The sequence below is a fragment of the Trichosurus vulpecula genome, chromosome 2 (genome assembly GCF_011100635.1).
Source record: "Trichosurus vulpecula isolate mTriVul1 chromosome 2, mTriVul1.pri, whole genome shotgun sequence".
In the NCBI taxonomy this organism is placed as follows: Eukaryota; Metazoa; Chordata; class Mammalia; order Diprotodontia; family Phalangeridae; genus Trichosurus; species Trichosurus vulpecula.
Window position 1 is genome coordinate 369,487,836 of NC_050574.1, and position 27,041 is coordinate 369,514,876.

A 27,041-nucleotide genomic window follows, 5' to 3' on the forward strand; every position below is an offset into this window, starting at 1 on the left:
GTATTCTAATGGAGCAAGGGAGAACACAGTATTACAGTAATCCCATGGGACTGAATAAACTAACCATGTGCATTTTCCATCATATCGGCTTTTCTGAGAAAAGCAATCACCAACCAGATTATCTAACCCCACCTCAGCTCTTTTTTGCCTGCCAAAGCACAACAGTACAACACATCTAAGAAGGAACAAAGAAGAATTTGCTCACCTATAGCTAGGTACCAAAAGGCCCTATTCTATAGTGAATCAGGATGATTAAACAAATGCTTTGGAAAGAAAAAGTTAGCATATGCAAGACTGTATTACTCTGAATACAGTCTGGAATCAGTGAGATATGCCTGGGAATCAGAAACCCTTAAAATACATACAGAATAATTTACACCTTTTGTACCATCATAGAATCTGGTCAGAAATTGCATAGTGGAAAGAATATCAGACCTGAAGCTAGAAGATCTAAATTTGTGACCTTGGCCAAATTATTTAATCTCTCTGAGCCTCAGTTTCTTAATCTTTAGAAGGAGGTAATTGGACTAGATGCTCTATAAATTCTAAAATCCTATGATGCCACTAATGTTCTTTTTCTTATGATACTAAGAAAAGGAAGTGGGGAGCCAAAAAGCCCTTAGGCCTAAGGATCAGTAGGGCATCCCAACCTGACCAATGATTGAGTCCCTCTGATTCCAGGAGGGCTGGGCTCCTAAATTATAGGTTCAATTCCAACTTGTCAAAAGTCTAAATCTTATTCTGAATTTGGACTTAGAATCATAAAATACTAGAGCTGGAGGGAACCTTAGAGATCATCAAGTCCAAAGTCCTCATTTTATACTTGATGAAACACAAACCCAGCAGGTTGAAATGACTAATGAGAATTTATTGAATTTAATGAAATTGCCCAAGGCTAAACAGGTATTAAGTATCAAATCCAGAGAATTGAACCTCAGTCTTCTGACTCCAAACCCATGGATTTTTCTACCAAACAACAATGCTGTTTGTTGGTTTGTTTGTTTTGTCGTTCTGATTGATGTCATTGCAGTGGCCACATCTAAAGGCAAAGCTCTTCCTCTTCCTTAGAAAAGAGTGGGAAAAGATTGATTTTAGATTAAAATGCTCCAAAGGCTTCATATCTAATTAATTATTATTGCCATTCAGAACCTGCCAGAACTGAATGTGAACTTGGGGTCAATCCTCCTTCTGTCCTTTGTGGTCTCCTTTCCATGATGACTTCCAAGGGTCCTCCTACCGGAAGAGATCTCAAGGAGAGGGGAGAAAAGAATAATTTTCAATTCAATGGGCATTTTAAAAGTGGTAGGTGTTCAGTCCTTTTTCAGTCATTTTTGATTCTTTGTGACCCCATTTGGGGTTTTCTTGGCAAAGATACTGGAATGGTTTGCCATTTTCTTCTCCAGATTATTTTACATATGAAGAAACTGAGGCAAATAGTTGGTTAAGTGACTTGTCCAGGATCACACAACCAGTAAGTGTCTGAGGCCAGATTTGACCTCAGGAAAGTGGTAGGTATTATAGATTTAGAGGGGAAAAAAGTAAAATCTTTATTGAATGAGATGACTACTGGGTCAGAGAAAATAAATACAAGATAATTCGAGAGGAGAGACAGGACTAACAACTAAGTGGATCAAGGAAGGGTTTGTTGAGGAGGTAGCAGAAGAGCCTTGGAAGAAGTTAGGGATACTAAGAGGCAGAGGTGAGGAGGAAGGGCATTCCAGGCATAGAGGACAGACAGTACTGCTAAGGCACAGAGGGTCCGTCTATTTGGAAAATAGAGTACTTGGAAGCAGAGTAGGCTCAGGTATAGGGAGCAGTGAATAGGAGGCTAGCAGGAGTAAGGAAGACCTGAGTTCAAAATTTACCTTGACACTTATGGTGTGACAGTGGGCAAGTCACTTAAAAGCTGTCTGCCTCAGTTTCAGCATCTGTACAATGGGGATAATAACAGAAGCTCTCTCCCAGGATTAATGTGAGAATAAAATGAGATCATATTTGTAAAGTATTCTGCAAACCCTAAAGCATTATAAATACTAGCTGTGGAGTGGAGTTGTAACTCCATTAGACTGAGAGTTGGTTTCAGGCCTAGTTTCACCATTAGCTGACTATGTGACATTGGAAAGACAAGCATTTAACCTATTTGGGCTTCTAAGTTTGTGGTCAGGGCTTTGGGGTTTCTGGGTTTCTAGATGGGATTTCTGACTAGAACAGAAAATATGTGAGAGGTATTTATTCTAGACATTGTGGTATTGTGGTAACCCACCGGTTTGGGAGTCAGGAAATCTGGGTTCGAATCCTGACTCTATTAATAACTGTATAATCTTACGCAAGTCACAATCTCTGTGGAGGCTTCACGGAGGCTTCAGCTTCCTCACTATAAAATGAAGGGGATTAGACCAGATGATTTAAGTCTAACACTTTATTTGCTCTATAAAATTAACACTGATTATTTGAACAAAAAAAATTAGAAAAAATTCTTAAAACTAGAATAAGCTAAATGATGAACTTTGAACATGAAAATTCCAGTCTAGGCAAATGTCTTTTTCATTTTTTTAAGTTACTATCCATGAATATTATACAAGAACTTGTAATCATGTCTTTTTTTCTGAATATGATTAGTTATTTAATTTTAAGCAATAAAATGTCGCATCCCATTTATAGGGGAGGAACAACTAGATTAGGAGGCTAAGCTAGTCTTAAAAAAATCTAAGCTAAAAATCAATGCTGTTCTAGTTAAAGAAAACAGTATGCTGGCACAGGCAGAAGTCAACTGCCTGTGATATTTTTACATTCCTTTTCACACTATCCTGGAGTAAGACTAATTTCTTACATTAACCCAATGGTAAAAAACCAAAACCAAAACCAAATAAATGACAAAAAATGATCTGGTCGATGTTTGCTAGCAGGGCAAGCTGAATTTTTTTTTTGTATTTTAGTTTACTCTGGTTGGTAATTGGATCTTTAGGCTCAGAACATGAGGAGTTCTGCCAGAAAGAGATTACAAGAGAAAATTCTATGCAAAGAAACCAGATTTGTCATTAAAAGAGATTTTATTTGCAGGAGTTTTGTAGCCAGCATTTTAATCTTCATAATAAGTGGTGCTTCAAATGCTAATAATAAATACTACAAAAATCCAGTGTAAGATTTTGTAAAACCTGAATTTTAAAAAACAGACATCAAGATATGAATATTGGAAACGTGAATAAACAAATACACCTGCCTCTTCTGAGCAGACATTCCTTACTCACCTTTATATCATGAGAGTAAGAGGAAAGAGGAACAATAATGAAAAGGAAAGCCAAAAATTTAAAAAAAAGATACTCATTTTCTCCCTATACTGAAAGTCACAAATGTTGAACTAGCAAAAAATTCCTAAAAAACAAAACAAAATAAACAAATCCACAATTGAATTCATATGGACCAACGCTGCTGAAACATAAAAGGGGAAAATAATAAAAGTGAGTAAAAACTTAATTTGAAGGCCTATGAATAACAATAGGTTACATAACGAGAATCTTTCTAATTAAAACTTTTCTAGAGTAGTAGAAAAATTCAATGCCTCATCTTCTCTGTCTAAAAAAACCTTTTTGTAAATTCTTTTTCATACTAATTAATGACAGTCTTTTTCCCCTTTAAATATTCACTATCTTTGGAGAACTTTCAAGTTATATATAGTGAAATATACAAACTGAATCATCAGTCTTGCCATGTGTTGTCAGTGATGACTTGATAATAAAGCCACCTTTAGGAAGTGCCATTTGTTGCTTTACAAAAAAAGAAAAAACATGTTCTAGAAAAGACTTTGATTCTCCCTCTCTTTTAGTCTTTTATAATCATAATCTTGATATAATATTTTAGACCTCAAAAAGACACTTACTTAGTCCCCTTATTTTATCAAGGCTCAGAGAGGCTAAATTATTTGCCCTGAGTCACACTGTGTGGCAAAGGCCAGACTAGAATTCAGCACCCTTTTCACTTTACTAGATAGTTTCAATTCCTCTATATGGCTTTCATAGTTTGAGTTCAACAGAATCACTGAGAGAAATGATATATCAATGTAAGGTAGATTAAATGAACTAGAAAAAAAGAAATGAAACATTCAGCATTTAAGAAATTCTGTACTATCCAGTTCTGGCATGGTCCAGATAAGACTTGTAGTTTGGAAAGTCAATGTAGGGAAAAAATGACATTGAACTTTAGCAAAGGATGGACTCAAAATAACTGACAGGAAAAAAAGGATGATTTTGGGAGACAGAAAACAGTGATTTCACATTTGTTCACCTTAGATAGCAAGGGCAACAATCTTCTGAAATAAGTGTAATATTGTCTGTTCTTTCCATTTCCAATGACAGAAGTTTTCTTTAACTCTCTGTAACTGCTTTCTAATATTTAGATCTAACATTAATGTTTAGAGACTGTTCTCTCAAATATTTGCTGGACTATAAGACTAGAAACTTTACCTTCTCATCCTTAACTCACCCTCTTTAACATATATATATATATATATATATATATCAATAATGCTTCTGCTTTGTGTAACAGGGATAAGGTAATTAATCTTTTGCTTATAGATATTCTGAGTGTGGTGTTATGAATAATTATTTATTTTCTGAAACCTTCTCCCCTATTTGGTACAAATTCCAAAGAACATGTAAGATGAATAGCCCCTGTCAAGAATCAGAGAATCAGTATTTCATCATTAAGATCAATTCATATAATCACTTATCCTTTCTCCCCCTTAAAAAGGATGTCCATGAGGCACTAACCACATGCCACCGAAATCATGGCCTGATCATCTGGCACAGTATCTATGAAAACATTCCATCTGTATATCCATTCCTACTAAAATTTACTGGTATATAATTAGTAAGGTGTTGACAGTGTGCCAGATTGGCGGCTCATTTAAATAAACTAGTTTATTAAGCACATAGCTATGAGGTACTTGTAAAGACATTATAGTCATTTGATCATCACTTGTTAAAGTTAGTAGAAGCGTAATGATAATTCTAGCCCATATATTTTAGATGCAGACAGTATCTATCCTACTAAGCATGCTAAGTGACTCAAATTAGCCAAAGAAATGTATCTGACAATGTGCGAAGCATGAAGTCAAGGAAAAGAACTTTTAGGAAATAAAATGGGCAGAGAGAGTCAAGGAAGAAAAAAAAATTTAAGTAAGGTTATTTACTCTAAAAAACAGTAGGAAACAAAGATAGAGTTTTGTACCCTCTTCTCAGTCTCTACAATGTAGAGTTCTTATTCAGTCTTTAAAAAATCTCCTTAAATTTAGAGTTTGCATTTGAGAAAACTAAGAAGGTATATAGCTATAAGTGAGTTCTAAACTTTTGGAGTTAGAATGCTTCAACTTCTATTACTTTGTAATTTTTTAGATTGAGTGTAAGGTGTAAATGAGACAGGATACAACTGTGAATGAGACCAAATATTTAAATTACATTTGCTATCACATAGGTTTTTATTCACTATAGTATTTTCTTTTGACTTTTTTTTTGGTTCCCAGGAAGTCATGGTAGCCAGAAGTATGGTAGCAACCTTGAAACTTCCTTAAATGTTGCACCTGGGCAAAATATTTTTTTTAAATAAAATTATTCATTTTTAATATTTTCAGATTTACAATAAGCTGTTTTTCAAACACCTTGAATATTCTTCTTTTCTTGGTTATTAATGACCATTTACATTGTTACAAATGACAACTCTGGATTTTGCTGGAACTCTTGCTTCCAGAAAAATAAAATAACTCACTTTTCCCACTTTTATGATTTCAACAACAACAAAAAAACCCACAACAAACACAGACTGATACCGGGGATTTCTTTCCCAGGTATCAGGCTACATTCAAGAAATCTCGGAGATTCTTACCCATGGGTTTCTTTTTAGACAACAGCTCAAGTGTTATTACTGAAAAAGGATGGAAAGAGTATTTTCTCTTCATTCTGATTATGGGGTTAGATGCATATGAAAGGCAGAATATGGCTGCTGTTGTAGATGGTACTTTGCACACCTTCATCTAAAAATAAGCTGGAGGAACTGAATCCAACACATAGCAGCATTCTCCTCATACTGAAACTAGAAGACAAACGGAAGTTGTAGCTAAATGGAAGAATGGCTTACAGGTCCTTCTTAGAGATGTAAATAAATGAGTTGGTTTTATTGTGCATTCAAGGGTGAATGGAAAATATTTCATGAAACACTTGTTCATCTCCTATCACAGTGATTAAGTTAAGCATTTGTTTTAAAAAATCCATTCCTATCTCTCCACTTAAATTAACAGCAGCTTACATGCCAACCTCTTTTGCAGAGGATACTGAAATACAGAAATTATACAAAGAACTAAATAAGACCCTTCAAAATCAAACAGTATATTTTAATGTGTGGTGACATCCATGAGCACAAGAGCACACTGAAAAATATACTGGAAAATATGGCTTAGAACTAAGAAATAAAAGAAGTCAAAGGCCTAGAGACTGGACAAAATACCTCATGCCCATATATTATGAATCAGTTCTTCATTAGCAGAACAGGGAAGTACTAGAAATGGCAAGCAGGCAAAAATGAAATTACATGTTAAAGAGGAAATAAAATCAGTTGTCTGTACATAGACAGACCACCAACTTCTTGGAGCAAATATTAGCATCAATAACAAATTGGAAGAAATATAAATAAGAAAATATGCCATGCAATTAAAAAAATCTGACTGATCTATTTAAACAAGCTAATGATGCCTAAAAGGAGAAAGAGATAAAAGAACAAACATAAACAAAAATTATTCCTATTTCCTAAAGAAGTTTAATCCATATGTGATTTGCCACAATGAAAAAACTAAAAGTCTAGAATTTTCCTGAGCCAGAAAACATTTTATCTGCTTTCCTGGTAGAGAGAGATGATCTCTAAGAGTTATAGCAGTTTAAAATATAAACTTGTAAAAAACAGAACTCTATGAAATGGAGAATTGTAATAGAAACCATTTCCACAGTTGTTGTGGTGATAAAATGTGATAATATTTGTAAGGCACTTTGCAAACTTTAAAGTGCTATGTAAATGCTATTATTTTAAATAATACTTGGTTAATGCACATATCCCACTGCTAGGCATATACCTTAAGGAAAACAAAGTTAGAAAGACAGGATTTAAACACCCAAATTTTATAGCAGCACTTTTTGCAGTAGCAGAGAAATAAAGATAGACTAGGTATGTTGTTTGGGGGCTGGTTTCACAAATTGTGGCACATGAATATAAGAGAATATTTTTATGATAAAAGAAATGATGAATATAAGAAATACAAAGAAGCAGTGCAAAGACATATGAACTGATGAAAAGTAAAGCAGGCAGAGATTAGGGAAACAGAATAACAATGCAAATGCAAATAACAACAGCAAAGTTAAAATTGAAAGCTATCTATCTAAATACAAACTAAACTTGGTGACAAAGAAGAGATGTGAGAATGTACCTTCCTCCCTTTTTCACAGAAGAGGGAACTATGGATATAGAACACTACATATGATGTTAGAGTTAGATGACTCGTCGGTTGGTTTTGCTGAGCTTTTTAAATTTTCTTCCCCTTTTTTCTACTTTGTTATAAGGGACGACTCTCTGGGACGTAGAAAAGTAGTTATATACGCAGACTACACGCACAGATATATTATATATTTATGTGTATATATACATGCACACACACACACATATATGTACATATGTATGTATACATACATATTTTGTCAACAATTCTTCCTCCTCTCATTAGACTGTCTTCTGGTACATTCATAATATGAACTTTTATATATGTCTTGTGCCCATTTGGAGAATACTGTGGCACATTGTGCGAGATTTTCCCAGCACTTTTTGTCAAATAGTGAGTCCATACTCTAGTAGTTTGTGTCCCTAGGATTATTGAAGTCTATTCTACTACATTCAAATGCTTCTGAATCTTATGTACCTAATCTGCCCATTGACAAATATTTCTATTTTTAAACCAGTGTCAAATTAGGTTGATGATTATTGCTTTGCAGCATAGTTTACAATCTTATACTTCTGGGACCCCTTCCTTCACTCTTTTTTTCAATATTTCCCTTAAAATTATAGACCTTTTGTTCTTCCAGATACATATGGAATAATTTGGTCTAGTTCTCTTAAGTAATTTTTGTTCATTTGATTTGTATGACACTGAAAGTATATTGTTTTACTTTTGTAAAGGGATAGGGTCAAAGGAGAAAATTGAATAAATGGGGGATGGGATAGGATGGAGGGAAATATAGTTAGTTTTTCACAATATGACTATTATGGAAGTGTTTTGCATAATGATACACATACAACCTATATTGAATTGCTTGCCTTCTCAAGGAGGCGGGGAGCGGGAAGGGAAGAAGGGAGAGAATTTGGAAATCAAAGTTCAAAAAACAAATGTTAAAACAAATGTTTTTACATGTAACTGGGAAATAAGATATAAAGGCAATGGTATAGAAATCTATCTTGTCCTACAAGAAAGAGGAAAGAGGATAAGAGGAGGGGGAGTGGTGTGATAGGGAGGGCAGACTGGGGAAAGGGGCAATCAGAATACATGCCATTTGGGAGTGGAGGGCAGGGGAGAGATGGGGAGAAAATCTGTAACTCAAAATCTTGTGGAAATGAAAGCTGAAAACTAAAAATAAATAAATTAAACAATAAAAAAGAAAATATATTGTTTTTATCAATATTAATGCGGCTAAACAATTAATTCCTTGCCATTTATTTAAATCTTGGTATCTTCTGCAAAAAATGTTTTATGATGTATTCAAATAATGCTTGTATCAATTGTTAAATAGATATTTTATAAATTTTGTAGGAATATTGATGAAATTTATTTTTTAATTTTTCTTCTGGATTTTGTTGGCAATTGGAAAAAAAATCAAAATTTTGCAGTTACTATTTTCTATTGATTTTAGTTGAATCCTCAGGATTTTCTGAGTCAATTATCATAGCATCTACAAAGATAAAAAATATTCTGCTTTGCCTATGTTCTTCTCAATTTCCTTTTCTTGTTTTCTTGCTATATTTAGTATTTCTAGAACTATACCAAATAATAAAGGTGAACTTTAAAAGTTCCATTGCAGATAGTGTTAGCTCTTGATTTTAAATCATATTGCCCATATTAAGGAAAGCTTCATTTAGTCCTATGAATTTTAGTATTTTTAACACAAAAGAGTATTTTATTTTGCCAATGATTTTATAACTCAATATAAATGTGATTTTAAATTGTTTTCATTAATCTGGAGCATAATGTTTATTTGGGAGCACTTAGGTGGATAGAATGCTGGGCCTGGAGTCAGGAGCACCTGAGTTCATACACTTACTAGCTGTGACACCCTGGGCAAGTCACTTAACCTGTTTGTCTTAGTTTCTTCATCTGTAAAATGAGCTGGAGAAGGAAATAGTGAACCATTCTACTATCTTTGCCAAGAAAACCCCAAGTTGGGTCACAAAGAGTTGGATATGACTGAGATAACTGAACAAAAACATCAACATTATGTTTATGTTTACTATTTCTATGTCTATGTATGCCTCCATCATCTTTTACTTCTGAAGCTGATATTTTGCATCCAAGTGCACACCTTTACATCTAATCCTGCTGAATTTCATCTCATTAGATTCAGCCCAATGGTCTATTGGGTCAAGGTTCTTTTAGATACTCATTCTTTCATTTAATGCAGTAGTTATTCCTTTTAAGTTTGTGCCATCTTACAAATGTGGTGAGCATGCCATCTATGTCTATTCAAAGTATTGATAAAAATGTGAAAATAGAGTCCTCTGCTTGAAACTTTCAGCCACATTGACCCTTTGACCATTAACAACTACTATTTGAGTCTGGCCATCCAACAAGTTCTGAATCTGTCTGATTTTCATTATCTAATATACATGTCTTCATTTACTTTATCAAAAGTTTTGCTAAAATCTATATGAACTATATCCACAATGTCCTCCTCATCTATGAGTTTAGTAATGCTGTAAAAAAAAGAGAGAATGAGGTTAGGCTTGACGAAGTCATCCCCTTCCTACATGCTTGCCAGCCATCTCTTTCATGATCGATTTCAGAATTTTCCCTGGAATTGAAGTCAAGATCACTGGGCTACAGTTTGCAGACACCATTCTCTTGTTTTTTTTTTTTTTTAATGGCACAACATTTGTCTCTCTCCAATCCTGTAAAACCTCTCCCATTTTTTTCATGATCTTTCAGGTATAACCAGCAGTGGTTCAGACAAATATCGGCCAGATATTTCAGCATCCAAAGATAGAGTCCACTTGATTTAAATTAAATTCATCAAGGACAACTAACTGCCCTCTTACTTGGCTATCAACTCTGTTAGTTATTTTTGTTCTGTCATTTCTGGTACAAGTTTTCTCTCTCATTCGTTATCATTTCATCTACCCACAGCATAGGTCTTATTCCTTTTTTGATTCTTCTTTTTTGCTCGATGTAGGTTTTAAAAAAAGAAAACCTTTTTCTTTCTCTTCTCTCACCAGCCTTGGTTCATTCTGAGACTTAGTACCCTTGACACTTTTTCACAATACCGTACCACGCTCTTATGTTCATCTTCTGTTACTTGGCCTTGGTTAGTTCTTCCATATTTTTATTTAAAAAATTTAAACTGGCTGGCAAATTCTCTGTGCATCCACACTGGTCTACTCAAATTCTAATTTTATTTCTCATTGGAATTGTTTTCCTTTGTGTCTTCAGAATTTTATATTTGATCATGTTCCATTCTTCCTGGGTTGACTTTCCCTGGTAATATTTTAGATCATAGAATCCTACGCATTTTTCATCTGAACTCTTGAAATCCATTTCCTCAAAATCTAAGTTGCTTTTTAGACTATGCTAAGATTTCCTTTCCTCTATCACGAACTGTAGGAAGAAATGGTAACTTCCCCCTAAGGTTCCCATTATTCCCACCCCAGAAATGACTTTATTACTGTTGGTAAGAATGAGATCAAAAATAGAATTTCCCCTTTTTGGTTCCTCTACTTTTTGAAGGATCAACTTATCACTAAGTCAAATCAAGAAATTCCAAGTTGCTTTGCTTTGGAGGAAACAGGGAGAGAGCTCTAGCAGACATCTAGGTAAATGAAGTTCCCCATAACTGCTATTTCATGCCTCTATGTTAACTTTGTGATGTTTCCCAAACTCCTCATCTATATTCACTTTCTGTCTATTGGGTCTTTGGTATAATTCATTGACAAAATAATTTTTATTCTTCCCATCTCTGACCTTCACCCACATGTTTTCCATCACTGCCTCATCCTGGACCACAAATATGTGAAGTTTCAGGTGTCTTTAGGATATCAAGCTTGAAATGTTCAATAGGTGATGCAGGACTGAAAGTGGGAGTTGATGAGATCACAAAGGCAGTGGAGACAGAGAAGAGAAAAGGTCCAGGATAGTACTTAGGGAACTACCAAAATTAGGAGGCATGTTATAATTAATGACCCAGCAAGGGTATCTGATGAGTAGTCAGAGAGTAGAACCAGGATAGAATAGTGCCATGAATATTTAGAGAAGACAGAGTAGGAAGAAAATGGTAGTCTACAGTGTCAAATGCAGCTAGAAATTAAAGAGGGAGAAGGAGGAAGAAAAGATTATCAGATGATCAGATTTGGCAATTAAAAGATCTTTGGTAATTTGGATACAGCAGTTTCAGTTGAGTGATGAAGATAGGAATCAGATTCCAAAGATTTAAAGACTGAATAAGAGGAGAGGAAGTATGGGTAGAAAATGGAGACTTTCTAGGCATCTGACAAAGAAAGAGATGGGAGATACAAAGCAATAACTTCTAGTCATGTTTTTTTTCAAGGATTAAGAAGAATTTAGCATGTCTGAAGGCACACTTAGGAAAGAGCTACTGGTCACCAGGAAGATGAAGATTGAAAACTGAGAGGAACGTTGGAAGTGGGGAAAATACATTGAGTAAAACAGGAGATGTTTAGTACATGTTTGTTGATTGATCGATCAACTGAGTGGGTCTGATCACTAAGAGTGTATACAGGGAAGGGGAACCAGAGGGGCATTTTGAATGTCTCAATACTGATCCTGATGAAACAGACTAAACAGATTAAAAGGGAGAATGGTACAGTGGAAAGGCACTGGCCTTGGAGTCAGAATACCTGGGTTCTAGTACTTGAGTTGCCATTTACTAGCTGTGTGGACCCCGGTCAAATCACTTAACTTTTCTTAAACTCAGTTTCCTCACCTGAAGTATAAGAATAACAATACCTTCACTAACTTCTTTACTGAGTTATTCTGAAGATCAATGGAGATAATACAAAAGTGCTTTGCAAAAATAAAGAACTGGGCAGATATGAGCCACAAACCTGTAGGTACAGATCCTAAGAAAGAAATCAATGACAAATTAATCTTAATATTCATTCAAAAATTATTTGTAAGTGTGGATGCAACATTTCTGCTTCAATCAATATTATGTAAAATCAATTTTTAAAATATGATTATATATTTATTCACAAGTCTCTAATGATTTCAAGAGTGTCTTAACCATTTATTTAAATACCACTGAGGTTTACCACAACCCACAAAATCGCCAAGCTGTCTTCTTAATTCACCTCATTGTGACAATTTTCCTCACCATGTTCCCAAATCGGCATAACTCATATTTCCTCCTACTTTCCCTGTCATAGTAGAAGTTAGTTCTCTGAATTTACAGTTCTATTTCCTTGTTTTTGTGATTTGAGGTCAGAGTATTAATATTATGCAGATTCGTTCAGAGGAACATCTCTTTAAGTTGTGAGGGACAGGGTTGTATAAATGTCATCTATTTAGAAATTTGTCTGGTTAAAGTCTTACAAAAGCAGAGATAACAACCAGGTTATGGGAATTTATAGCGTCTTGACCTGCATAAACTTATATCCAAAAAACAAATGTCTTTCTATTCAATTTGATGATCTGGTAAAACAGGAAGTTAAAATTAGCATTGGCCCTTTTATAGGAAAAACCTCAACAAATAAACAGTGGTTTAATGTCATGGCAACCTGTTCTCCTTTATATTTGTAATGTTTGTATAATTTGAGATGCCTATTTTCAGGTATTAGGGGTCATGTATAATTTTGAAGAAATAAACAAGGAAACTACATTCACACTCACTGAGTTAGAGGAGAAGGTCTAATGCTATGAATTAATTCTCAGGGGCTATACTATTTTCCACTTTTATGTAAAAATTATCTCTCAATGTATTAAATTACTGGCTTTCTTTAAAGGTGAAATTAAGTCAGCAAACATTTATTAGGTGCTTCATAGCTGCTAGGCATTATGTTAAGCACTGGAGATGCAAAGAAAAGAAAAAGTCCCTATTCCCAAGAAGTTCGTGGTCTAATGTGATTACAGATTGGATATGGTAGTGTGGGTAGAGAGAGGCGTAGGAAGATAATGATTTCAGTAATGGACATGTTGAGTTCCAAATGTTTACGGGACATCCAATTTCAGATTTCCAATAAATAGAGATGCAAATCAAGAAATTAGGAGAGACATTAAGACTGGATAAGTAGATCCAAGAATGATCAACATAGAGATTATACCAGGATCCATGGGAACTGACGAGAACGCTCATTGTCAGATGATGTAATCTAGATGAAGATCTGGCAAAGGAAACTGACAGAGTGGCCAGATAAGCAAAACCAGGATCTAGTAGTATCCCAGAAACCTTGAAAGAAGAGAGCATCAAACAGAACAGGGTGATCCATATTATCAAAGGCTGCAGAGAGGTCAAGCAGGATGAGAACTGAGAAAAGGCCTTTAAATTTGGGAATTAAGAGATTACTGGTGATTTTGAAAAGAGCTGTTTCAGGTGAATGATGAGATTGGAAGCCAGATTACAGAATTAAGAAGAGAAGAGGAAAGGAAGTGGAGGCATGAATCATAGATAGACTTTTTAAGTAGTTTAGTCACAGAAGGGAAGAGAGATAAGACAACAGCCAGTAAGGATAGGCAGGTCAGATGAGGACTTTTTGAGCATACTAAAGACACAGACATGATTGCAGGAAACTGGACAGAAGTCAATAGATAAAGAGAGATTGAAAATTAGTGAGGGGGTGGGGATGATAGAAGTGGTTATTCAGATTATTCAGCTGGAGAAATTGTATGTTACTATATAGCAATAATGCCTGAAATACTTTAATGGGGATATGGGCACATTTCCTTAAAATGAATGCTGTTTTTCAAATAAAAACAGTGAATAGTGAATTTTATGTCTAAAGCAGCTTCTTAAATATAATGCTGAAGTTCTAAAATGAAACCTATAAATCTCCTATTTACCTAAATGCTGAGAAAAATATTTAGCTTCTAGTTAAGACATTAATTCTTGTTAAATTCCTAATTGTAGAAAGGCCTCAAAAGGCAGCTAAAATCTATCTAGAATAAAATGTTAGACAGGAAGAGGGAAGAAGCCTAAGTTTTTAATTTAATATGAGATGTCCAGGTGATAAACATTTATTCAGGGCCTACCTATGTGCTAGGAACTATGCTAAGGCCTATAAATTTGAAAGAAAGAAAAGAAAAAAGAAAGAAAAAAAGGAAAAAGAAGGAAAGAAAGAAGGAAGGAAGGAAAGAAAGAAAAGAAAGAAGTAAGGAAGGAAGAAGAAAGAAAGAAAGAAAGAAAGAAAGAAAGAAAGAAAGAAAGAAAGAAAGAAAGAAAGAAAGAGAAAGGAAGGAAGAAAGGAAGAAAGAAAGAAAGAAAGAAAGGAAGAAAGGAGTCCCTGCCCTTAAGGAGCTTCTAATCTAATGGGGGAAAACACAAAAGCAAACTGAAAAGGGGAGTAGGGAGATACCTAGCTGGGTGGCATAAAGATGAAGTCCAGAGTGCAGCTAAATGGAAAATGAAGAAATGGCTGGCCTGGGTGCCTTCTTTAAATGGAGATTCTGGGAGGAGGTGTCTATTTCCATCCTTTCTAATAATAACAAAGCTGATTCAAATTTATATGACTAAGAGCCATTTCCTAATAGATAGAGTTCTTCAAAGGAAGAAATCTATGTAATCAATAACCATGTGAAAAATGTGTTCTAAATCACTAATAATTAAACAAACACAAACTAAGGAAATTTTGTGGCTATACCTCACGCTTATAAGACTTGCATAGATGACAAGAGTTGGAGGGGTTACGAGAAAATAGGTATACTACTGCATTGCTGGGGAAGCTGTGAATTGGTATAGCCATTCTAGAAAGCAATTTAGAACTATGCCCCCAAATTACCAACTCGTGGGTACCCTGTGACTCAGTTAATACCATTACAAGGCCTATAACCCGAAGACATCAAAGAAAGAGAAAAAGAATCTAATAGATCTTTTCATGATAGCATAAAATTGGAAAGTATGGGGAGTATCTTTCTATTGGGGAATGGCTAAACAAATTGTGGTAACGGAATATTACTGTGCCATTAGTAATGATGAAATGGACAATTTCTATGGAAACTGGGAAGACTTCTATGAACTGATGATACAGACCAAAGTAATGAAGTCCCTGGGGTATAGTGAGGCTCAAGTAAAATAATGGATGTAAAGCACTTTGCAAATGTTAAAGATACACAGACACACACACATATGGAGGCAGCTAGGTGGCTCAGTGAATAGAGTGCTGTGTCTGGAGTCAGGAAGATCTGAGTTCAAATCCAGCCTTAGACACTTAGCTATGTGACCCTAGGCAAGCCACTTAAGTTCTGTTTGCCTTAATCTGCTGGAGAAGGAAATGGCAAACCACTCCAATATCTTTGCCAAGAAAATCTGTGGGGTCACAAAGAGTGAAATATAACAAATGACTAAACAATAACAACATACATGCACACACATATACAAACACATACATACACATTTATGAATATATGCCAATTATTATTCTTATTAGTCTCCAGTAACCAATCCTCTAGTCTGGTGATGACTTCATTTTTGAAGGCTTCTACATTGCTCCTGATGAGTTCAAGCAGTGTTAATAGCAAGTTGTAAATAACAGATTTGTAGTTTCATATGCAATCATCTTTTTATTATACTATGTTATAGAAATGCTTGAGTCCACAAATTAAAATAAAATAATCTTTTTAAAAAAGAAAGCAATAAAGGAGTTTGCTAGTAAATGTTTAACAATTGAGTTGGGTGGGGGATGTATACACACATCCTTTTATGTTTAATTTTCATTATCAACACTACATTATATCTAGACAATCAACAAAACAATAAATCAAGCCCTGATTTGTAGCAATTGCTGATTTCTGAGGTGTAAATGCTCAGATTGAAAATTTAACAAGCAGGTTAGAATGGGATCCAGCACTAGTCCCAATCTTTCTCCTGACCTCTAGACTTGCATCTCTGGGGCCATCTCTAGTTGTCCTGATGAATATCTGGTCACTGGATCCAGATTGCTCCGGAGAAGAAAGTGAGGCTGGTGACCTTGCACAGCCCTCCCTCCCTCAAATCAAAGTCAATTGCAAGTCATGTCATCATCTCCTTGATGTCATGGTCCTCTTCAAGAATGAAGGACATACACAACCTATGAGTAGTCTGAGCTGCCTGAATGGGGACCCAGCCAGTTAGGTAACTCGGCTCTCCCTCTCCTTTTCCCTCTCCCTCTCTTCTCCAAAGGAAGGTAAATTTTGATGGCCTAAAGCAGCCTCGTTAAGTTGGGTTTTACTGGCCAGATTTCTTTCTCAAAGATTAAACCTTAAACTCATTTCACTCTGGAACTCACAGATTGGACAACAATAGGTCCCTGGCCAAGCACCATTTAATGACTATTTTTGGGCCCTCCTGGCTCAGAGTGAACGTAAATAGTAACTGTTTTTCTTTTGGCCAGCAACCTCCTGAGGGTCTTCCCCTCCCAGTTTGATTTTTTTTTTTTATTAAAGGGGATATCTCTTGACTCACTTCTTAAAGAGGCCTATTCACTGAATGGACATTACCTCACTCAAAGTGATAATCTGAAAAGGCCTTAGCCTAAAAGTGCCAGGGTCTCCCACTGTATCCTGGGTCCTCTCTAGTCACCCTGATGAATATCTGGCTACTGGACCCTGATGGCTCTGCATGAGAAAGTGAGGCTGGTCACCCTGCACAGCTCTCCCTCCCTCAAACCAAAGTCAACTGCAAGTCATGTCATCATCTCCCTGATATCATGGTCCTCTTTGAGAACGAAGGACAAACACAAGACTTACATCTCCAAATGACTGTTCGCCATCTTGAAGTGGATGTTCCATAGACATCTTAAACTCAACATGTTCAAAGCTTAACTCATTATTGTTCTCCCCAAACTCTTTGTTCTCCAAAAATTCCTTATTGCTATCAATGATATCACCATTCTCCCAGTTACCTGGGCTCACAATTTACGTGTTATTGATTCCTCATACTTTCTCCCTGCCCCCAAATCCAATCTGTTGCCAAGTCATGTCAATTCAACCTCTTAAATTTCTCTTTTACACTTCCTGCTTCTCTCCTCTAACATTACCACCACCCAGGTACATTCCCTCTTCATCTCATGCTTGGACTATTGAATTAACTTTCTGGTGAGTCTCCCTGACTGAAGTCTCTTCCTCTTCCAGTCCATCCTCCACTCAGTGGTCAAATTGATCTTAAATCAAAAATCTAACCATATCACATACCCCATTCAACCAACTCCAGTGCCTCCCTTTTGCCTTTGGGATCAAGTTTAAAATCTGTTTGGGTTTTAAAGCCCTCTATAATCTAGACTTTTCCTATATTTCCAGTCTTCTTACATTTTAACTCCATCCTGCAACCCACATAATCTGAAATCCCATGGCACTGGCCTCCTTGCTGTTCCTCAAACTAGACACTTTCTATCCCCTGTGCTTGGAACTCTCTCCCTCCTCATCTCTGCCTCTCGGCTTTCCTGGCTTCCTCCAAGTCTCAGCTAAAGGCCCATATTCTGCAAGAACCCTTTCCTAATCCTCCTTAATGCTGTTTATCATCTCCACTTTATCCTACATATCTCTTGTTTGTTTTAACGTAGTCATTTGTCTCCACCATTAGACTGTAAGTTCCCTGAGAGCAGAAACCATCTTTTGTCATTCATTTTGTATCCTCTGTGCTCAGCACAGTGTTGTTTATTAAGCACACAGCAAATGCTTAATGAATCTTTATAGACTGACAAAAATGAGCAGAAGTTGGCGAACAATGTACACAATGATAACAACACTACAAAGAAAAGAAAAAACTTTGAAAGATGACAGAACTCTGAAAGATGGAAAGATAAATGACGAGTCAAAAAGTATGGAAATGAAACGTATTACTGACGGAGATGGTGAAGTTAAAATGAAGAAACACACTTACACACACATATAGATATATTTGTGTATCTACACAGAAACACACACACACATACACAGAAACACACACACAAATATGCACATGTCCAAAAATGGCTAATGTAGGAATTAGCTGTGCCAGATTAAGGAGCTATATATTTACTCAGAGTTTTATTTTCATCTTTAAAAACGTTGCTTAATCATGGATGGGAGCAGGGTTAATGGGAAGGATAGATTAATGAAAATGCTTCTTGACTTAAAAAATAGTAACGTGTTTTTAGAAAGAAAATCTACATAGAAAGGGAATCCAGTACCGGCTGAGGCAGCCCATTTTACTTCTCAAAGCTGGTTGGGTAGAGTTAACTAATGTACTCAAATAAATTAAAGAATTATTAAAGGAACTAGTAGTGAAAAAGTAATAATTTAATATTAAAACAACAGCCAACATTCTTACATTTCCTAAACCATTTCTATAATTTCACAGATAAGGCAATATATCCATATCACATTTTGAAAAGAAAAAATAACAGTGAAATATTAAACAATTTTTTAAAAAGTGGTTACCAGTTTCCCAGCGTACCACAAAACAAATTTATTATTGCTTAGGTGTTGTAGAAGGTTTTTTGTTTGTTTTTTGTTGCTCCCCCCTCCCCACAAAGGAACAAGAAAAAAATGATAGTGTTGAACCAGATACTTTGCTAAGCATATACAGTTTCAAAGTAGCTGAAGAGGGCAAGTCCCTACTAATACCTCTACCCACGCAGCTACTGAATGCTGTGAAGACAAAATGCTACGTTCATTTTATTTTAACAGAGTATATTTGCAAATGAGATTCATTTTTCACCAAATTAGCTGAGACAAAGGATAATAAACAGTAGCTAGAATTCAATTTATGTTTATAGTTATTTTTTCATTGTTTTAAAAAATATACATTGTATTTTTGGTTCCATTATTGGTAGAAAAAAAATTCTTCTAGTTATGTTAGTAGGGTGTTACTAAGTTACAGACTAAAAGAACTTAAAAAATCCTTTTTTTTAAGTGAGAAAAGGACTTCTAGGGAAAATTATTTTCTAAAAACTCACTTAATCTAACAAAAAACCAGAATTTAGGAAATCTGTCCTAATCTATTTTATTCCTGTGAGAAGAGTACGTAATCACTAATTAGAAAGTATTTTGTTTATTCACGGTTTTTTTTTCACCCAATGATTATCAAATAAACTTTGGTACCAGGGAGAAGACTGATTCACACCAGTCTGTATTCTAATGCATTCTAAAATCTAATTTATCTGATGATGAAAAGGCTGAAAATAATGTGTGAGACTGTATTGATAGAGGGGGTGGTCATGCTGTATACTCCACTTCTGCATCCCATGTGGCCCTTATTTTCAGCTTCATTTGGGTTACTTATTGTACTATTAACTGGATAACTACCCATTTGAACTCAGCTTATTATAACTAGACTAGGGTAACAGAATTGCCTCTGGTTGTTTGGTTTAAGAAATTTATCAGACTGGTGTTTGTCTGAATAGTAAATAGTTGGATGATCAGTCATTATGAAAAAAAAATGGAATTACTCTGAATTGGCATTTTCCATTGAGCCATGTAGATGTGATATTAGATTAAATCAACAATGTGGTTCATACAATTAAAGATTTTTGTTAATACTCAGAAGAGCTGGAACTAGACAAAGATGCCATTTAACAGCTGTCACCATTGCTAAGCTCTCCTAAGTTTTCTTTGGGACTGGCTTCTTAGGGAAATGAATTCCACACTAATACAAAAATCTCTTTAAGGTTGTAATTCATGTACAAAACAAACAAAAAGAACTATGTCTACACATTAATGAGACCTGCAGAAGGGAGTAGAACACACTGCAATTGTTCATTTTGGTAGGTCCCACTACTTCCAACCTTCAAATCCACGAGGGAGTCCTGAAGAACTCATAGTTTTAAAATATCAAAGACAAACATCTAGATATAATACTGATGGACCTGGAGTTCAAATCCTGCCTTGGACATTTACGAATTATGTGACAGTGGCAAAGTCATTTAACTTCTCTCCTCCCCAATTTCCTTATTTGTAAATTGAGGATAATACTAGCACCTAACTTACAGGATTGTTGAGAAGATCAAACAAAATACAATATAAATAAAACATTTTGCAAACCTTAAAGTGCTAGATAAATGTTAGCTGTTATTATCATGATCATTATCATTGGTTCCTGGAAAACACGACCTTAGGCAAAACAGAGGACAGTTAACTTCAAAGACACAGTGTTATACATGGGGGTGGTGGGGTGGTGGTGGGGTTGAAGGATATAGTGGGATTTTACAACCTTATATGTAGTGGGTTTGGCTATAATACACTAATGATTGTATTACAAAACTATGTTAGTCAGAGCGATGTTATTTGTGGTACCTCTGAAGTTTAGTAAATGACCTCAAGTACACCCCACATAGGTATCAGATACTAACTATATAACCTTGTAGCAGCTTCAAATTCAAGACCCTAATACCATTCTGGCCATTCCTTTGTGTGCTGAAAATACCACTTATCCTTTCCTGTTGATTTTCACCTGAGTCTCCTTAGGGTAGTATGATAACTGCAAAAGAACAGTGTCTAATTTCTGTGACCTTTATGGCGTTAGATATGGTTTTGATAACTTCTACACAATAATGATTTCTCCACCTGTCTTATTTGTTGGCAGAATAAAGCATATCATCTATAGCAATTCTAGAACAAACAATGCTTTCTATCCTAGCACAGAGTATTATTTTTAAATAAAGATCAGTATTTTTGCCACTACCTTTTACTTTCATATCAAAAATACTGCATTTTTTAGTATTGCTACTATAGAAATATACAGAAAAATTCACCTCTAGAAGTTTCCAGGTACTGAGATAACCATATTTGAAAACTGTGTATAAGCTGAAAATTAGGATTATGGATTATGCCAGGGGTGGGGAACCTGCAGTCTCGAGGCCACGTGTGGCATTCTAGGTCCTCAAGTGCAGCTGAATCTAGTCAAAGGGCTGCACTTGAGGATTTAAAGGGCCACATGCTGCCTCGAGGCTGCAGCTTCCTTACCCCTGTATTATGCCCACCTTCATCTTCTCTTCTCTACTATAATGTTCCAAACCTCATAGATTCCATCAGGAAGTAAACAAACAAAAGCCCTAGTATGACCAAAGGTAATTTCTCTCAATCAAGGTACATATTTACATATCTCTTTGGCCCTCCAAATTTTACCCCTTTCTTGGTGGTCCAAGGTACACCAAAGTTATACAAACTAATGAACATCTTGAAGGGTCTAAATAATCTTGTGGAGAACAAACAAAATGCCATTCAGTGAGTTTTCCCTGTGTGGATATGAGTTTGTGGATAAGGGCAGTGATGAGGAAAAAAAAAAGAGGGAAAAGTTTTCTTTGGGTTTTCCTCTAGGTACTTACCCTGAATCTGACTCTGAGGCTGAGGGTTAAAAGCTGTTGTGTGGTTCAAGGAAGCTCGTGGGTTCGATGTAGGGGCTGGGTGGTGTGGACTGATCCTCATGGCAGTACGGCGTAGCTGCTCCAGTTCGCTCAGTCTCTCTGAGAAGGACAGGCTGCCGGGCTTTGTCTGTTCATCTATTTTCTGACGATGTCCTGTATTGGGAAGGAGCAGGCAGAAGGCAGAAGAGAGAGGGAAAAGGAGGAAAACACCTCATTGACATTTGTACTTGTGGGGTTTTTTTTATTCCATATTTTCTCCCCCTCCCCCCTTCTTCTCCCACTCCTTATACTGACTGACTGGTATTCAGCAAAGCTGGTTAGTTCCCAGTGGAAATTCAGTGAAAGAAGGAGATATCGAGCCAGTTCACACATTGTCGCCCACACAGTAGAAGGTTACTTCTGTCCCACAAGCTATAAACTACTCTCATAATATATCTGTCCAAAAGCTCCACAACTAACTCCCCTAGCGCTCACATCATATGGGCCGAAAGCAATAAGGATGGTTTGAAGGCATGAGGACATGGAGGGAGAATATTTTTTTAGTGGTTGGTAATTCACTATGTACTAAGTCACAGGTCCAGCAGTTAGTAACTAGCCTGGTCTGCTAAGCCATTGAAATCACTGGATTGTAAGTAGGCTGGAACATACTACAATCTGAAACCACTAATATATTTTAAAGCAAAGAATTAGGTCCTAGAGTCCTGCTACAATTCGATTTTTAAACAGGAAATGGGTAATATTTGACAACCCAGAAGCAATGGTGATTCCAAATTCCTTTTAAAATATATTTAAAGCCTTTAGCACTTCAAATACCTTTCCCTCCTCACAAACTTTTCATTAATATTCTTTTTTTAAATTCTGCTGCTAATTTCACCAACATGAAAACAGAATGTCTTGGTAAGAGACTGTAGTCTTCAGATACAAGTCAAATATTCCCTGTAGGCTGATTCTAGGGTACCTCTGGGGAGCAGTAGCCAAAAACTTTTAACATGGGAAGGTCTTTTGGTTCTCCAGGCAAACAAAGAAACAATAAAAAAGGATGGGCTACTGACGGTATTTCTTGGCAAAAAGATTGTCAGATGTCATTAAAATCAACTGTTACCTTCAAACAACAGAGGTCATTTAAAACTGGGTAGGTCTAAGACTTTTCCTCTATTATTTCTCAGATACTGTCTAATTTCACATTAAAAATCCTGAATGTTGGCTTGTTCTTTGTTTACAATGTGGCACATAACTTATTGGGCAGCTAGGTGGCATGATGGATAGAGTGCCTGACCTGAAGTCAGGAAGACATCTTCCTGAGTTCAATCTGGCCTTAGACACTGACTAGCTATGTGGCCTGGGCAAGTCACTTAACCCTCTTTGCCTCAGTTTCCTCATCTGTAAAATGAGCCAGAGAAGAAAATGACAAACCACACCAGTATCTTTGCCAAGAAAACCCCAAAAGGGGTCCCAAGTCAGACATGAGAAATGACTGAACAACAACATATAACTTACAATGTGGTAGTGGATATTGGTATCTAAGAACCCATAACCCCTTTTTCAGTCATTTTACAATTTTTTTTAAAGGGGAGACTCCTCTCCTCTAATACTTTCCTTAACTCTGCATGGGAAGACTGTGTGTAAGTTAGCACTGGCCAACTGCATAAACATAGCACAGATTGTCAAATGAATGGAAACAAGATTGGAAAAGTCTACAATACAGTACTCTTTCACATACTCTCAACATAATCTTAAGTCAAAGAGGGGATTTTTTTAAATTTATTTTTTTCCCTGTGGAGAAAATTAAAGATTAGTTTCCAGTAGCTAAAATTCTAATGTTAAGTTTTATAACTTGTATTTTGGTTCCAAATCTCAGTAGCTCAACTTTTCTTCCTGCTGTCAGGCCTCTTGGCAGAGTTTGCAGTGTCTCAGATTCCAGACCAGAAAAAGACCCACTATACTGAGGTGACTCTTACCATTAACAGGAACTTTTTGGCTCTCAAAAAAGGAAACATGCTTAAGTATAATATTTATGTGGTTTAAATGCAACTCACCCTCTTTCATTTGTTTGCAAAGCAAATCTGGACTCAGGTTGAGAGCTCCTGTCCATAATACTTGACTTTAATGCAAACCCACTGTCGTGCAAGTTACACACACACACACACACACACACACACACACACACACACACACACATATATGTATATATATATATGTATGAGATGTTTCATACATACTTTAAGCCCTGGGACTTAGATATAGGTATCAGAATAATGTACATCATTCCTTTCATTAAGCAATTAAAGGAAACTCCTTCTAAAGTTTAGTTTCACTAAATAATACTATAATCCGATGTTTCTGCATAGTATTTTTCCTTCTGTTTTCTTTGTCTATCATTCATGTTTTCCTGATTAACAGACAAATAATCTTGCAGAAAAATAAAACACCTCAATTAATAAATCATATGAGGAGTTAATTAAACTCTCTAAGTGTACAGCCTAAACTCATCATAGTAACCACGGGGAAAGGGGAAGAGGAGGTAGGAAATGAAGGGAAAAGATTTAGAAAATATTCACTGCTTCAAAGGAGAATGACTCAGTTGCTTTTGTTTTAAACTGTATTTCAAAGTTGCATGTTCCCTGGGCAGAAGGTAGCTTCATCCAAGGGAAACAGGTGATCTGAGGGGAATAGTTTGAGGTACATATTTTTGAAAATTCCATTGACATACATAGCATTCATGATGGTTGGATTCTTCAGGCTTAGCCTTTGAAGGAAGGCCATCAGTGACATAATCCTCAGCCAGGAAGCTTAGTGACCTCTGTTAGATAGGAATGGTACTCAGATTTATAATTTGGGGTAAACACTATTAGAATGGCAAAAATAAGGGTTGCTTATTTCCTCTATCAATTACCATCCTATCTATGTCTCCTTTTTAAAAAGAAATTTTTACTACTGAACAATTATTATGCCAGATGAAATTCTACATTTCATTACATGACAAGCATTTAGCCATTTAAAGAAACGAATGATGACTGATAATTGCTATCTTCAGTAGGAATGTTTAGACTTAGGGTACAACTATGACTGACTCAGAGAAAATGATCCTTTACTGTAAACCATCTTGTAAACCCTGAAAGAAGCTAAGGGGATGGGAAAGGGTGACACAAAGTGATTCAGAGAGGACTCCCTCCCGATTGTGTAATCCATAGAATTGCAGGAATGACATTGACTTTGGTGGAAACCTTGAACTCCTTCTCTTTGGAGAGTTGTAACATCCAGGCAAAAGGGAAATAAAAATCAATATATTAAAGATGTGGGCAAATGTTCATTTATAAACTAGATCAGAGCAGTGCTTAATTCTTCCCCAAAGCTATCAAAATATCATGCTTCAAGGTCTAAAGGGCAAATTATATTTTGCATGAAATATAGGTGCTTCCATTATAACCTTCTAATCTATTTGGAAAGATGAATGTTTTATGGCTCCCATTAACTATTGTTTTCTTGCAAGTAGAATGCCAGTCCCCAACCCCCACAATGGATTCTAGAGAACAGTAGAAAAATTTCCAAGATTTCTGGTGTTTTTACTCAAAAATCAATGTTAAATTCATTTTTAATTAGATGAAAATACTCTTTTAGCTTCAGAAGACAAGAGGGATTCAATTTGGACCGCGCCCATCTGGCTCGAACACTGGATTCTGATCCTGACTGAAACATAAGCAGGCTGACAGCCCTGGCTTTGAGCATGTTCAAAGGTGATTAGAGATGTTTACTTGGTGATGTTCAATATTATGGCTGACCATACAAATAACACATTGATCCTTCTTTAAGAAAAACTTAAAATATTTTGGAGTCATTGTTCTTTCTGGTAATCATCTTTCTAAAGGTATTATGATTTTCATAATTTAACTCTTCTGAAATAATATTAATAAAGGGTACTATATGTTAGCAGCTACACAGATACAAAGTTTAGGTAGCCTACCACAGTTTCCTGTTTTATGGCACTTGTAGTTTAGAAGAGGGGTATACCACATAATTATACTGCTAATTATAATGCAAAATAATGTGTGTGCTACTTAGTCCCTGCCACACAGGCTAAGTGATTTTTTTTCTCCCCTAGAAAAAGGCAATGAAATTTGCTCTTGTGACTTAACTGATTCAGAGGACTAAGGCTCTAACCTTTGATATGACTTTCTGATTGCCTACAAAAAGCTTAGTCCAAAAGTGGTTGGGCTTCCTCTGGAGCCTAGCAAGTAAATGCATTTTCCTAAACAGGCATGAGGAAATTAGGGGGGCTATGCCTACCTGAACCAGTGTTGTATTCTTGCTGAATTCCTTTCCATGCTATTGTTAAGTAAATTCTTTTTTTTTTTTTGTTAACTGTAATCTGGTCTATCAGTATCTTCTTTTGTTTCAGTCCAGATAGTGAACTACTAGACTGGTGTGAGTCACAGCTGGCTCAGAGCAACATGGCAAATTCATTAGAAAAGTGAAAAATAAAATGTTTTGTGAGGTCTGTAGGAGGAAAGTTGTAACAGAAAAGGGATCAGATACTGTAAATCTTCATGGAAGAGGCATTTGAGATAAATTTTGAAGATAAGTTGGGAATTCAGCAATTAATCAGTATTTACTAAGCATCTATTATGTTCGAGGCACTGGGAACACACACACACACACACACACACACACACAGACATATGCACAAGCAAAACATAATCCCTGCCCTCAAGGAGTTCACAACTTAATCTACAACTTAATCTTCACAGAAGACTCAGGAATGGGGGTAGGTCTGAGTTGCTTTAATTTATGAAACAAATTTTTATCTTCTCTCTTTTCCATAATAGTCTCCCAAAAATCTAACCAAATGCTTGCAATCTTTGAAGTACAATACTTTAACTTACATGAAAAATCGATAATGGAAGTTTTGGACACTGTAAGGTCAAGTAATTTTTGTTTGGGCATGCCTTTCAGTAGAATTCAATTCACATCAAATAAGCAGTCTCCATACACCATAGCTCCACGAAGCACAGGTACAAAGGGAATGCATCCCAAGCATGGGGTTACTAGGTTGTAAGCTCTTTCAATGTAGTGACTAGGTCTTATTTGCCTTTTTTAGGGCCTACTGTGTAGTTGTTTCAATTGTGACCCCATCTGGGGTTTTCTTGGAGCAGTTTACTGGAGTGGTTTGCCTTTTCCTCCTTCAGCCCATTTTACAGATGAGGAAACTGAGGCAAACAGGGTTAAGTGACTTGCCCAGGGTCGCACAACTAGTAAGTGTCTGA

General features: G+C 36.0%; 1 protein-coding gene across 1 annotated transcript in view; it reads right to left on the minus strand.

Moving 5' to 3' along the window:
• RUNX1 (RUNX family transcription factor 1) overlaps window positions 1-27,041 on the minus strand; it is a 138,827-nt gene that overhangs the window by 42,820 nt on the left and 68,966 nt on the right. Inside the window, exon 5 of the mRNA XM_036747235.1 lies at window positions 21,742-21,933. Coding sequence (XP_036603130.1) covers window positions 21,742-21,933 — 192 coding nt within the window. The remainder of the gene's footprint in view (window positions 1-21,741; window positions 21,934-27,041) is intronic.